General features: G+C 41.8%; 1 protein-coding gene across 2 annotated transcripts in view; it reads left to right on the plus strand.

Annotated features, from left to right (window-relative positions):
• ANKRD42 (ankyrin repeat domain 42) overlaps window positions 1-13481 on the plus strand; it is a 196541-nt gene extending 183060 nt beyond the window's left edge. For both annotated transcript variants that reach the window (XM_074014921.1, XM_074014922.1), the window contains 2 exons: window positions 11788-11872; window positions 12473-13481. In XM_074014921.1, the coding sequence (XP_073871022.1) occupies window positions 11788-11812 (25 nt within the window). In that variant the 3' untranslated portion in view covers window positions 11813-11872; window positions 12473-13481. The remainder of the gene's footprint in view (window positions 1-11787; window positions 11873-12472) is intronic.
• The last annotated feature ends 714 nt before the right edge of the window (window positions 13482-14195 follow it).

Genomic DNA, 14195 nt, shown 5'->3' on the forward strand with positions numbered 1-14195 from the left:
ACCATGATCAAGTTGGGTTCCTACCTGGGATGCAAGGCGAATTCAACATACACAAATCAATAAACATAATCTGTTACATAAACAGAACCAATGATTAAAACCACATGATTATCTCAACAGATGCAGAAAAGGCCTTCAACAAAATTCAACTGGCTTCATTCTAAAAACTCTCAATAAACTAGGTACTGATGGAATGTATCTCAAAATAATAGAGCTAATTATGACAAACCCACAGCCAATATCATACAGAACAGGCAAAAACTGGAAGCATTCCCTTTGAAAACCAGCTCAAGACAAGGATGCCCTCTCTCGCCACTCCTATTCAACATAGTATTGGAAGTTCTGGCCAGGGCATTCAGGCAAGAGAAAGAAATAAAGCATATTCAAATAGGATAAGAGGAAGTCAAATGGTTTCTGTTTGCAGATGACATGACTGTATATTTAGAAAACCCCCTTGCCTCAGCTCAAAATCTCCTGAAGCTGATTAGCAACTTCAGCAAAGTCTCAGGATACAAAATCAATGTGCAAAAATCACAAGCATTCCTATACACAACACAATAAACAAACAGAGAGCCAAATCCTGAGTGAACTCCAATTCACAATTGCTACAAAGAGAATAAAATACCTAGGAATCCAACATACAAGGGATATGAAGGACTTCTTCAAGGAGAACTACAAACCACTGCTCAAGGAAATAAGAGAGAACACAAACAAATGAAAAATCATTCCATGCTCTTGGATAGGAAGAATCAATATCGTGAAAATGGTCATCCTACCCAAAGTAATTTATAGATCCAGTGCCATCCCCATCAAGCTACCATTGACTTTCTTCACAGAATTAGAAAAAAATACTTTAAGTTTCATATGGAACAAAAAAAGCATCCATAAAGCCAAGACAATCCTAAGGAAAAAGAACAAAGCTGGAGGCATCATGTTACCTGACTTCAAACTATACTACAAGGCTACAGTTAACAAAACAGCATGGTACTGGTACCAAAACACACACACACACACACACACACACACACACACACATATATATATACACACACATACACACACACACACACACACACACACCAATGGAACAGAACAGAGGCCTCAGAAATAACACCACACATCTACAACCATCTGATCTTTGAAAAACCTAACAAAAGCAAGCAATGGGGAAAGGATTCCCTACTTATTAAATGGTGTTGGGAAAACTGGCTGGCCATATGTGGAAAACTGAAACTTGACCCCTTCCTTATACCTTATACAAAAATTAACTCAAGATGGATTAAAGACTTAAAAGTAAGACCTAAAACCATAAAAACCCTAGAAGAAAACCTAGGCAGTACCATTCAGGACATAGGCAAGGGCAAAGACTTCATGACTAAAATACCAAAAGCAATGGCAACAAAAGCCAAAATCAACAAATGGGATCTAATAAAACTACGGAGTTTCTGTACAGCAAAAGAAACTATCATCAGAGTGAACAGGCAACCTACAGAATGGGAGGAAATTTTTGCAATCTATCCATATGACAAAGGGCTAATATCCAGAATCTACAAGGAACTTAAACAAATTTACAAGAAAAAAACAAGCCCATCAAAAGGTGGGTGAAGGATATGAACAGACATTTCTCAAAAGAAGACATTTATGTGGCCAAAAAACATATGAAAAAAAGCTCATCATTACAGGTTAGAGAAATGCAAACCAAAACCACAATGAGATACCATCTCACGCCAGTTAGAATGGCAATCATTAAAAAGTCAGGAAACAACAGATGCTGGAGAGGATGTGGAGAAATAGGAATGCTTTTATACTGTTGGTGGGAGTGTAAATTAGTTCAACTATTGTAGAAGACAGTGTGGTGATTCCTCAGTGATCTAGAACCAGAAATACCCTTTGACCTAGCCATCCCATTACTGGGTATATACCCAAAGGATTATAAATCATTCTACTATAAAGACACATGCATACATATGTTTATTGCAGCACTACTTACAATAGCAAAGACTTGGAACCAACTCAAATGCCCATCAATGATAGACTGGATAAAGAAAATGTGGCACATATACACCATGGAATACTATGCAGCCATAAAAAAGAATGAGTTAATGTCCTTTGCAGGGACATGGATGAAGGTGGAAACCATCATTCTCAGCAAACTAACACAAGAATAGAAAACCAAACACCACATGTACTCACTCATAAGTGGGAGTTGAACAATGAGAATGCATGGATACAGGGAGGGGAACATCACACACCAGGGTCTGTTGGGGGATGGAGGGTAAAGGGAGGGATAGCATTAGGAGAAATACCTAATGTAGATGACAGGTACAGCAAACCACCATGGCATATGTATAGCTATGTAACAAACCGGCACATCTGCACATTTATCCCAGAACTTAAAGTATAATAAAATAAAATAGAGCCAGTTCCAAGATGGCCGGATAGGAACAGCTCTAGTCTGCAGCTCCCAGCATGAGCGATGCAGAAGACAGGTGATTTCTGCATTTCCAACTGAAGTACTGGGTTCATCTCACAGGGACTTGTTGGACAGTGGGTGCAGCTCATGGAGCAGGGCAGGGCAATGCCTCACCCAAAAAGCACAAGGGGTCAGGGAATTCCCTTTCCTAGCCAAGGGAAGCTATGACAGATAGTACCTGGAAAACTAGGACACTCCTACCCTAATACTGCGCTTTTCCAATGGTCTTAGCAAACAGCACACCAGGAGATTGTATCCTATGCCTGGCTTGGAGGGTCCCACGCCCATGGAGCCTTGCTCACTGCTAGCACAGCTGTCTGAGATTGAACTTCAAGGTGGCAGCGAGGCAGGGGAAGGGCGTTTGCCATTGCTGAGGCTTGAGTAGGTAAACAAAGCAGCCAGGAAGCTCGAACTGGGTAGAGCCCACCACAGCTCAAGAAGGCCTGCCTGCCTCTGTAGAGTGCACCTCTGGGGGCAGGGCATAGCTGAACAAAAGCCAGCAGAAACTTCTGCAGACTTAAATGACCCTGTCTGACAGCTTTGAAGATAGTGGTTCTCCCAGCACAGAGTTTGAGATCTGAGAATGGACAGACTACCTCCTCAAGTGGGTCCCTGACCCCCAAGTAGCCTAAGTGGGAGACACCTCCCAGTAGGAGCCAAAGAAAACCTCATACAGCCAGGTGCCCCTCTGAGATGAAGCTTCCAGAGGAAGGATCAGGCAGCAACATTTGCTGTTCTGCAATATTTGCTGTTCTGCAGCCTCCACTGGTGATACCCAGGCGAACAGGGTATGGGGTGGACCTATGGCAAACTCCAACAGACCTGCAGCTGAGGGTCCTGACTATTAGAAGGAAAACTAACAAACAGAAAGGACATCCACACCAAAACTCCATCTGTACATCACCATCATCAAAGACCAAAGGTAGATAAAACCACAAAGATGGGGAGAAACCAGAGCAGAAAAGCTGAAAATTCTAAAAACCAGAGCACCTCTTCTCCTCCAAAGGAACACAGCTCCTTGCCAACAATGGAACAAAGCTGGATGGAGAGTGACTTTGATGAGTTGAAAGAAGACTTCAGACTATCGGTAATAACAAACTTCTCTGAGCTAAAGGAGGAGGTTCGAACTCATTGCAAAGAAGCTAAAAACATTGAAAAAAGATTAGACGGATGGCTAACTAGAATAAACAGCACAGAGAAGACCTTAAATGACCTGATGGAGCTGAAAACCATGGCACGTGACGCATGCACAAGCTTCAGTAACTGATTTGATCAACTGGAAGAAAGGGTATCAGTGATTGAAGATCAAATGAGTGAAATGAAGTGAGAAGAGAAGTTTAGAGAAAAAAAGATTAAAAAGATGAACAAAACCTTCAAGAAATATGGGATTATGTGAAAACACCAAATCTACATCTGATTGGTGTACCTGAAAGTGATGAGGAGAATGGAACCAAGTTTTAAAACACTCTTCAGGATATTATTCAGGAGAACTTCCCCAACCCAGCAAGGCAGGCCAGCATTCAAATTCAGGATATACAGAGAAGGCCACAAAGATATTCCTCGAGAAGAGCAACTCCAAGACACATAATTGTCAGGTTGACCAAAGTTAAAATGAAGGGAAAAATTTTAAGGGCAGCCAGAGAGGAAGGTCGGGTTACCCACAAAGGGAAGCCCATCAGACTAACAGCAGATCTCTTGGCAGAAACTCTACAAGCCAGAAGAGAGTAGGGGCCTATATTCAACATTCTTAAAGAATTTCAACCCAGAATTTCATATCCAGGCAAACTAAGTTTCATAAGTGAAGGAGAAATAAAATCCTTTAAGACAAGCAAATGCTGAGAGATTCTGTTACCACCAGACCTGCCTTTACAAGAGCTCCTGAAAGAAGCACTACACATGGAAAGGAACAACCAGTACCAGCCATGGCAAAAACATGCCAAATTGTAAAGACCATCAATGCCAGGAAGAAACTGCATCAACTAATGAGCAAAATAACCAGCTAAGATCATAATGACAGGATCAAATTCACACATAACAATATTAACCTTATATGTAAATGGGCTAAATGCTCCAATTAAAAGACACAGACTGGCAAATTGGATAAAGAGTCAAGACCCATCAGTGGGCTGTATTGAGGAGACCAATCTCATGTGCAGAGACACACATAGCCTCAAAATAAAGGGATGGAGGAAGATCTACCAAGCAAATGGAAAACAACAAAAAAAGCAGGGATTGCAGTCCTAGTCTCTGATAAAAGAGACTTTAAATCAACAAAGATCAAAGGAGACAAAGAAGGCCATTACATAATGGTAAATGGATCAACTCAACAAGAGCAACTAACTATCCTAAATATATATGCACTCAATACAGGAGCACTCAGATTCATAAAGCCCTTAGAGACCTACAAAGAGACTTACATTCCCACACAATAGTAATGGGAGATTTTAACACCCCACTGTCAACATTAGACAGATCAACGAGACAGAAAGTTAACAAGGATATCCAGGAATTGAACTCAGCTCTGTACCAAGTGGACCTAATAGACATCCACAGAACTCTCCACCGCAAATCAACAGAATACACATTCTCAGCACCACATCACACTTATTCGAAAATTGACCACATAGTTGGAAGTAAAGCATTCTTCAGCAAATGTAAAAGAATAGAAATTATAACAAACTGTCTCTCAGACCACAGTGCAATCAAACTAGAACTCAGGATTAAGAAACTCACTCACAACTGCTAAAGAACATGGAAACTGAACAACCTGCTCCTGGAATGACTACAAGGTACATAACGAAATGAAGGTAGAAATAAAGATGTTCTTTGAAACCAATGAGAACAAAGATACAATGTACCAGAATCGCTGGGACACATTTAAAGCAATGTATAGACAAAATTTATAGCATTAAATGCCCACAAGAGAAAGCAGGAAAGATCTAAAATTGACACCCTAACATCACAATTAAAAGAACTAGAGAAACAAGAGCAAACACATTCAAAAGCTAGCAGAAGGCAAGAAATAACTAAGATCAGAGCAGAACTGAAAGAGATAGAGACACAAAAAACACTTCAAAAAATCAATGAATCCAGGAGCTGGTTTTTTGAAAAGATCAACAAAATTGATAGACCACTAGCAAGACTAATAAAGAAGAAAAGAGAGAAGAATCAAATAGACGCAATAAAAAATGATAAAGGGGATATCACCACCGACCCCACAGAATACAAACTACCATCAGAGAATACTATAAACACCTCTACACAAATAAAATAGAAAATCTAGGAGAAATGGATAAATTCCTGGACACGTACACCCTCCCAAGTCTAAACCAGGAAGAAGTTGAATCCCTGAATAGACCCATAGGAGGCTCTGAAATTGAGGCAACAATTAATAGCCTACCAACCAAAAAAAGTCCAGGACCAGATGGATTCACAGCCAGCCGAATTCTACCAGAGGTATAAGGAGGAGCTGGGACCATTCCTTCTGAAACTATTCCAATCAATAGAAGAAGAGGGAGTCCTCCCTAACTCATTTTATGAGGCCAACATCATCCTGATACCAAAGCCTGGCAGAGACACAACAACAAAAAAGAGAATTTTAGACCAATATCCCTGATGAACATCAATGCAAAAATCCTCAATAAAATACTGGCAAACCGAATACAGCAGCACATCAAAAAGCTTATACACCATGATCAAGTCAGTTTCATTCCTGGGATGCAAGGCTGGTTCAACATACACAAATCAGTAAACATAATCCATCATATAAACAGAACCAAAGACAAAACCACATGATTATCTCAATAGATGCAGAAAAGGCCTTCAACAAAATTCAACTGGCTTCATTCTAAAAACTTGCAATAAACTAGTTATAGATGGGACATATCTCAAAATAATGAGAGCTATTTATGACAAACCCATAGCCAATATCATACTGAATGGGCAAAAACTGGAAGCATTCCCTTTGAAAACTGGCACAAGACAGGGATGCTATTCAACATAGTGTTGGAAGTTCTGGCCAGGGCAATCAGGCCAGAAATAAAGGGTAATCAATTAGGAAAAGAGGAAGTCAAATTGTCCCTGTTTGCAGATGACATGATTGTATATTTAGAAAACCCCATTATCTCAGCCCAAAATCTCCTTAAGCTGATAAGCAACTTCAGCAAAGTCTCAGGATACAAAATCAATGTGCAAAAATCACAAACATTCCTATACACCAATGACAGACAAACAGAGAGCCAAATCATCAGTGAACTCTCATTCACAATTGCTTCAAAAAGAATGAAATACCTAGGAATCCAACTTACAAGGCATGTGAAGGATCTCTTCAAGGAGAACTACAAACCACTGCTCAATGAAATAAAAGAGGACACAAACAAATGGAAGAACATTCCATGTTCATGGCTAGGAAGAATCAATATCATGAAAATGGCCATACTGCCCAAAGTAATTAATAGATTCAATGCCATCCCCATCAAGCTACCAATGACTTTCTTCACAGAATCGGAAAAAACTGCTTTAAAGTTCATATGGAACCAGAAAAGAGCCCACATTGCCAAGACAATCCTAAGCAAAAAGAACAAAGCTGGAGGCATCATGCTAGCTGACTTCAAACTATACTACAAGGCTACAGTAACCAAAACAGCATGGTACTGGTACCAAAACAGACATATAGACCAATGGAACAGAACAGAGCCCTCAGAAATACCACACATCTACAACAATCTGATCTTTGATAAACCTGACAAAAACAAGAAATGGGGAAAGGATTCCCTATTTAATAAATGGTGCTGGCTAGCCATATGTAGAAAGCTGAAACTGGATCCCTTCCTTACACCTTATACAAAAATTAATTCAAGATGGAGGAAAGACTTAAATGTTAGACCTAAAACCATAAAAACCCTAGAAGAAAACCTAGGCAATACTATTCAGGACATAGGCGTGGGCAAGGACTTCACGACTGAAACACCAAAAGCAATGGCAACAAAAGCCAAAATGGACAAATGGGATCTAATTAAACTAAAGAGCTGCACAGCAAAAGAAACTACCATCAGAATGAACAGGCAACCTATAGAATGGGAGAAAAGTTTTACAATCTATCCATCTGACAAAGGGCCAATATCCAGAACCTACAAAAAACTCAAACATATTTAGAAGAAAAAATCAAACTACCCCATCAGAACATGGGTGAAGTATATGAACAGACACTTCTCAAAAGAAGACATTTATGCAGACAACAGACACATGAAAAAATGCTCATCATCACTGGCCATCAGAGGAATGCAATTCAAAACCACAATAAGATACCATCTCTCACCAGTTAGAATGGCAGTCATTAAAAAGTCGGGAAATAACGGGTGCTGGAGAGGATGTGGAGAAATAGGAACACTTTTACACTGTTGTTGGGACTGTAAACTAGTTCAACCATTGTGGAAGACAGTGTGGCGATTCCTCAAGGATCTAGAACTAGAAATACCATTTGACCCAGCCATCCCATTACTGGGTATATACCCAAAAGACTATAAATCATGCTTCTATAAAGACACATGCACACGTATGTTTATTGAGGCACTATTCACAATAGCAAAGACTTGGAATCATCCCAAATGTCCATCTATAATAGACTGGATTAAGAAAAGGTGTCACATATACACCATGGAATACTATGCAGCTATAAAAAAGGATGAGTTCATGTCCTTTGTAGGGACATGGATGAAGCTGGAAACCATCACTGTGAGCAAACTATCACAAGGACAGAAAACCAGACACCACATATTCTCACTCATAGGTGGGAATTAAACAACGAGAACACTTGGACACAGGGTGGGGAACATCACACACTGGGGTCTGATGTGGGGTGGGGTAGGGGGAGGGATAGCATTAGGAGATATACCTAATGTAAATGACAAGTTAACGGGTGCAGCACACTAACATGGCACATGTGTACATATATAACAAACCTGCATGTTGTGCACATGTACCCTAGAACTTAAAGTAATAATAAAATAAAGTAAAATAAAATAAAAGATAGTACCTATATAAGAATTATAAAATGCCTAGAATTGTGCCTGGCACTATGAAGATGTTCATTAAATAAATTGCCAAGAGCTCATACATTACCTAAACTGCCATGTGGGAAATAAGGAAGCAGAGGGACCCATCGCAGCCATGGTCACTCTGGGTACCACAACTCTTCTAACGGTCCAACAGCACCCCTTATTCCTTGGTTTTTATTTCTCCCAGCAACTCCTCGTTCCTTCACTTCTGTATCAGTCACATGGCTCTGTCACTGGCTTCTCTGCCTAACTCTGAGATTCTCTGTCCTCTCAGTGTCTCACTGAGTGCCTTCAAATTCCTTGACAGAAAGGATTTGACTGGTGTAGTTACTCAGGCCCTTCTTCCCGTAAAGCACAGATCTCAGACCAGACCAAATCTGAAGCTACTAGCCTCTCTTACATCCAGTCTTTAGCAATGACCATGGCTGCAAAGTCTCATGACTCAAAACCCAGCAACTTCTGCCCTAGGAAGCTGGTAATAGGACCGTAAGCATTTTGAATTATGGTATAGTGACAAGCATGGCAGTTATTAAATCTAAGCCTCTTATTTTATAGATGACATCTTAGTCCTTTTGTATTGCTCTGACAAAATACCTCAGACCTGTCTTTCTTGCCTGTTCCTGTTTCCTCAGTGTCCAGTGCCTCGTACAACAATAAATATCTGTGGAGTAATAAATGAGTGATTAAAATGCCAATGAATGAACAAAGGCTGAATAGGACTTAAACTAGAGAAGAGTATGGTGAGGGTGCAGGGAAAGTAGCTATACAGTAAGAATCCTCTTATCTGAGGATGTCTTGGCCAATAATCCATTAGTCAAAAATTTTTGGTCAAATCAGTGAATTGTAGAAAAAAAGTGCTTTTATATAGAGTGCTACATGTCCCTAGTATCTCTTCTCCCAGTCTTTCTTGAAGTCATGGAAACCCAGATTTGAGCTGGGCATGAGGCCTCCTAGGCATTTTCCAGCCTGCAAGCAACTAAACATGGCCATGGAGACAAGCTCTGGCCAATGGGATGTGACAAAAGTAACAGGTCCAAATTTTATGATATCATGTCCAGTTGTTTCACCTATACCTTTGATATCAATTTTTATAAACTCCTCATTTTTATTGAAGGTTTTAAAAATGCTACTTAGTTTTTGTGAAAATAAGCTTTATTTTGTATTTCATCAGTTCACCTAATATTATATTGAATTACATGACAACAGTAACTACAATTGGAATAAACAGTTTAGGATCCAATAGACCTAATTCTTAGTAAGCAATAAGAATGCGTAAAAATAACGCAATTAGTGGGAGTGAAAGTCTACATGCAAACAGAGTTGCCTCTTAGCTGCAAGAACTTCACCTCCCACAGGTATCAATCAGAACATTTGCAGACAAGAGAGCGAGCCCCAGTTTACCTGGTTAGGCAGTAACATGAAGGTTTGTTAGGAGAATTTCTAGTACAAAAACAAAAGGCACAGGAATACTTCTGGGGTCTTTGGGGGGAAAAGATGAGTAGAAGAGATATAGCAACACTTCCAGAAGTGAACAGGATGAGAAAGAAATGCTTCTTAGATGGCTTCTCTCTTCTGGGCAGTGACCACCCCTCAGACTAGTCATCAGTGGGCAGTCTCACCATTGGTCACTACTGATATGTCCTTTCCCACAAGCTCAAAGGTTCTTAAAGACACAGTTCCTCTGATCTCCTGCAGGCTTGCTTCCTGCCATCTGGAAAAAAGTGCTGGTGGCCATGACGCTGGGCCAGTGCACAGCTCCTTATATACTTAGTAGACATAAGGGAGTTTTGCACTTCATGAGGAGAGGGGAAATGTTAGGATTTCTGGTCTTTTATTCCATGGCATGCTATGACTTCATAAACAATGTATATGCAAAAAAGCATGCTAGGCTTGGCCGACTTGTCCCTGAGGCTGTGTGCACATAAGAACAGCCTGTACTACCTGGAAAGTTGGCCCCACTCTCTCTATGGGATGTTTGTCCAAGAAAGAACAGCACACCTGCTCTGTCCCTGTGGCCTGGGAAGGAGGGCTTGCCAAAAACAGACATATCAAGAAACAGGAGAGAATTGGGGAAAAAAGTAGTGACATTAAGAGCCAGGGAAGTGCAGGCCTCAACCAGGAGACAGATACACACATACTGAGCATGAATTCTGTAAATGGCTGTAGATTGGATATGTGTGTTACTCTCCTATTGGGGTGTGTGTCAGCTTGCACCTGAGAGCTGCCAGGTCTTCTGTGCTCTCATAGCTATTTTAGCATTAGCCACAGTAATCTATGTGCTTTTTGTCTATGTTTACATAAAACGGAGACCCCCTCAAGGCCAGGGACTGCATCTATACATGTGCTGATTGGTTCTCAGGAACCAACACATGCATAGATGCTCATTAATCATATGAATGAATGGATGAATGAATTAATGAAACATTATATAGTTTATAGAGCATTTTTATAATCATCATCTCACTTGATTTTCCCTCAAAACCCTCCTGAGCTAGAAACAGCAGGCTTTATTTATTATCCTCACTTTACAGATGAGAAAACAACCTCAGAGAGGGCAAAGTAACTGCCAAAGTAAGTAACAAAACCTTAGCTCACAGTAGAACTTCAATCTCAGATTTCCTTCCCAGGGAAAAAATAAAAATAAAATGAGAAAGCATTACCTTCTGATGTGGAAGAGGAGACATATACCCTCTCATCTTTCTCCCTGGCTTTGGGGATGAGGACCCCGAGGCCCAGAGAGCCAGTTAGAGGCAGGTCCCCTGCCTCCCAGTCCAACACAGTGTCTTGTTTAGCGTACAGAGCCTCTCTCTGCTTCTCTGGATAGTAGTTCAGTTGGTTGGATACTGACACTGACAGAGAAGGAAATGATGATAAAACACTAGGAGAGCTGGTGGCATGGCATCTGTCTTCCTATCCACTGTGCCAAGAGCAAAGAGGCCAAGTATCCACCAGCCCAGTTGTGTCAGCCACTGTTTTTGGCCCTGGTAGCTGAGGGACACAATGAACCCAAAGGGACTGAGTTCCTCTGTCCAGCTTCCTTCTCTGGGCTCTTAGCAGCCTTTCCTTGACTTCAATTTAAAAAAAAAAAAAAGAAAACGAGAGAATCAAGTTTATTCTCTCACCATCACACCGAAACGGCGTGAACAGATATTTGTCCCAGTAATGGGAAAACCATGTCCATAATCAGTGCTTTGGTCAGAAATAGCTCTCTCATTGCCTCCTTCCTAATGCACTTCACTTTGAATACCTCTTTTTCAGTGTGGCAAAAAATCATTTGACATGAGGGGTCATCTCAGCTGGAAAGTTCCTGCAGCCTCAAGTGCCCCGCTGACACCTGGAAATGGTGAGTGAGCTTGCCCAAACCTGGAACTGCTCACAGACCTCAAAGAGCAGGTGGAATCTGGGCAGAGGAGAGGGGAGTTGCTGCCAGGCCCGGGTCAGGAGACTGCATCTAGAGTCCTTATTCTGGTGGGAGAAAACCTCGCCTATTCCAACACATCTCATTCCAATGCCTGGAGTGGGCACAGAAGGGCAGTGTGTGTACTGAGTTACCCCCTTAGAGACCTAGTCACCTACCCTATGGAAGTATATGAGGCTCTGCTCAGGATTGGGCAATTCCTGAGGCTTTTGCTCTCATGATCCAGCTCTTGGGTCTGTGCAACTTTCTCTGTTTTGCCCCTCATCACCTCAGATGCATGCTTTAGTCCCTTCATCTGTTTCCCCAAGATAATTGACTCATGCTAAGCATTTGGTACTGTGCATCACAGAAAGGGCAGGCTTCTACTATCTCCTGGCTCCAATCTGAATCACATTCCGTAACAGACACTACAAGACTCCAGCCCACATACCCTTGGGCCACTTTTGAGTCCACAAGCAGCTTCAATACATAGTTTGCAGAACACTTCAGCTTTCTATCTGCACCTCTCTACTTCTCCACCTGCAGGCTTTCTCCAGGACACCAAGCTTGCTCCACTCATACAGGACAGCCCAGAAACACCAGCCAGGAATAATCATCTTCAACCAATGAGGAACAAGAGTCTGGAAAAATACTCCAGTTTCTCCAACTCCAGATGAGGAAATGAGTTATTTCTGGCCAAAGCACTGATTATGGACATGGTTTTCCCATTATTGGGACAAATATCTGCTCATGCAGTTTGGGTGGGATGGCGACTCCAGATGAGGCAATTTAACACAGTTCTTTGGTCCCCTTGGGGCTGAGCCCCAGTTGTCCCTGTGAAGCCTCCTCACTAAAGCACCTCTGGGGCATTCTCCCTTTTCCACCACTCTCCCTACTCCCTCACTTGTGCTTCTTGGGATCACTCCAGATAAACTACCTGCCCCATTTCCCTTTTACTGCTGACAGTGGGAGCTAGAAGGCCTGGCTTCTAGTTCATTTGTACCATCCACTTGTTGGCCTTGACCAAGTCACACACATTTTAACATCTGTTTAGTTATCTCTTAAAAGAAGGAGTTGAACTAAGAGAGCTAAGAAGTGTAGATAGCAGAAAAAGCCACTGCTTGCTAGATAAGCAAGTCAAGCCCCCTCCAATTCCTCAGTTTCCCCAGTTTCCTTGTCTTGTAAAGCAAGGGAATTGGTCCAAATGGCCTCTTACCTTCTCCAGCTCTAAAAGCTACAAAATCTGTACCCCGCCACCACCACCCCATAATGTTCAGGGCTAATTACCAAAATGTGGAGTGAGAAAAAAGGATATGATTGGTCAAAGCCAATGTTGCTTTCAAGGTAGGGCAACCTGCCCTAAGTCATGTGGGTAACTGAGAAGAACAATGTGTTGTCTCTGAGATTCAGGCACTCCACAGGGCACACAGAAGGAAAGGCATCCATGAGTGCCCCTGACCAGAAATGCTGAGATGGTTCTTGATGCCTCCAGAAATTTCACTGCTGAGTTCTCCACAGCACATAATTCACAAGTATAAAATTGCAAATAAAGAAATGAAAGAAGGCCAGCCATCGTGGCACATGCCTGTAATCCCAGCACTTTGGGAGGCCAAGGTGGGCAGATCACCTGAGGTCAGGAATTCGAGACCAGCCTGGCCAACATGGTGAAACCCTGTCTCCACTAAAAATTCAAAAATTACCTGGGCATGGTGGCACATGCATGTAATCCCAGCTACTGAGGAGGCTGAGGCAGGAGAATTGCTTGAACCCCAGCAAGCACAGGTTGCAGTGAGCCGAGATCGTGCCACTGCATTCCAGCCTGGGTGAGAAGAGTGAGACTCCGTCTCAATAAAAAAGAAAGAAAGAAAGAGCACCTTGTTCCCCAAGATGACCTGATCACAAAGCATCCTGGATGCCATCTCTGAGATACAGGCAGCCCTCATTCCTGAAAGGTAACTATAGAAAACAAAAGGAAAAATCACTTTCTTTGCCTTAATGCTGTTTTAGAGTTATTAAAGCAGTTTGTCATCACTGCAGGGAGTGTTTAAACTACAGCACAAAGGAGATCCTGCTGTCTGGGTCCTGTGGTGGGCTCCAGGTCAGGCTGTGGGACACTAACCTGCTGGGCAAATCCCTTCATCTCTCCAAGCCACAGATTTGTCACTTATAAAATGGTGGCATTAAAACATACCTTGCAGACCTGTTGTGAGGATCAAACAGACTGTGTGTGCAAGGATTTTACACACTATCGCTGCTTCCTTAGACTCTA

Source organism: Macaca fascicularis, chromosome 14, assembly GCF_037993035.2.
Source record: "Macaca fascicularis isolate 582-1 chromosome 14, T2T-MFA8v1.1".
In the NCBI taxonomy this organism is placed as follows: domain Eukaryota; kingdom Metazoa; phylum Chordata; class Mammalia; order Primates; family Cercopithecidae; genus Macaca; species Macaca fascicularis.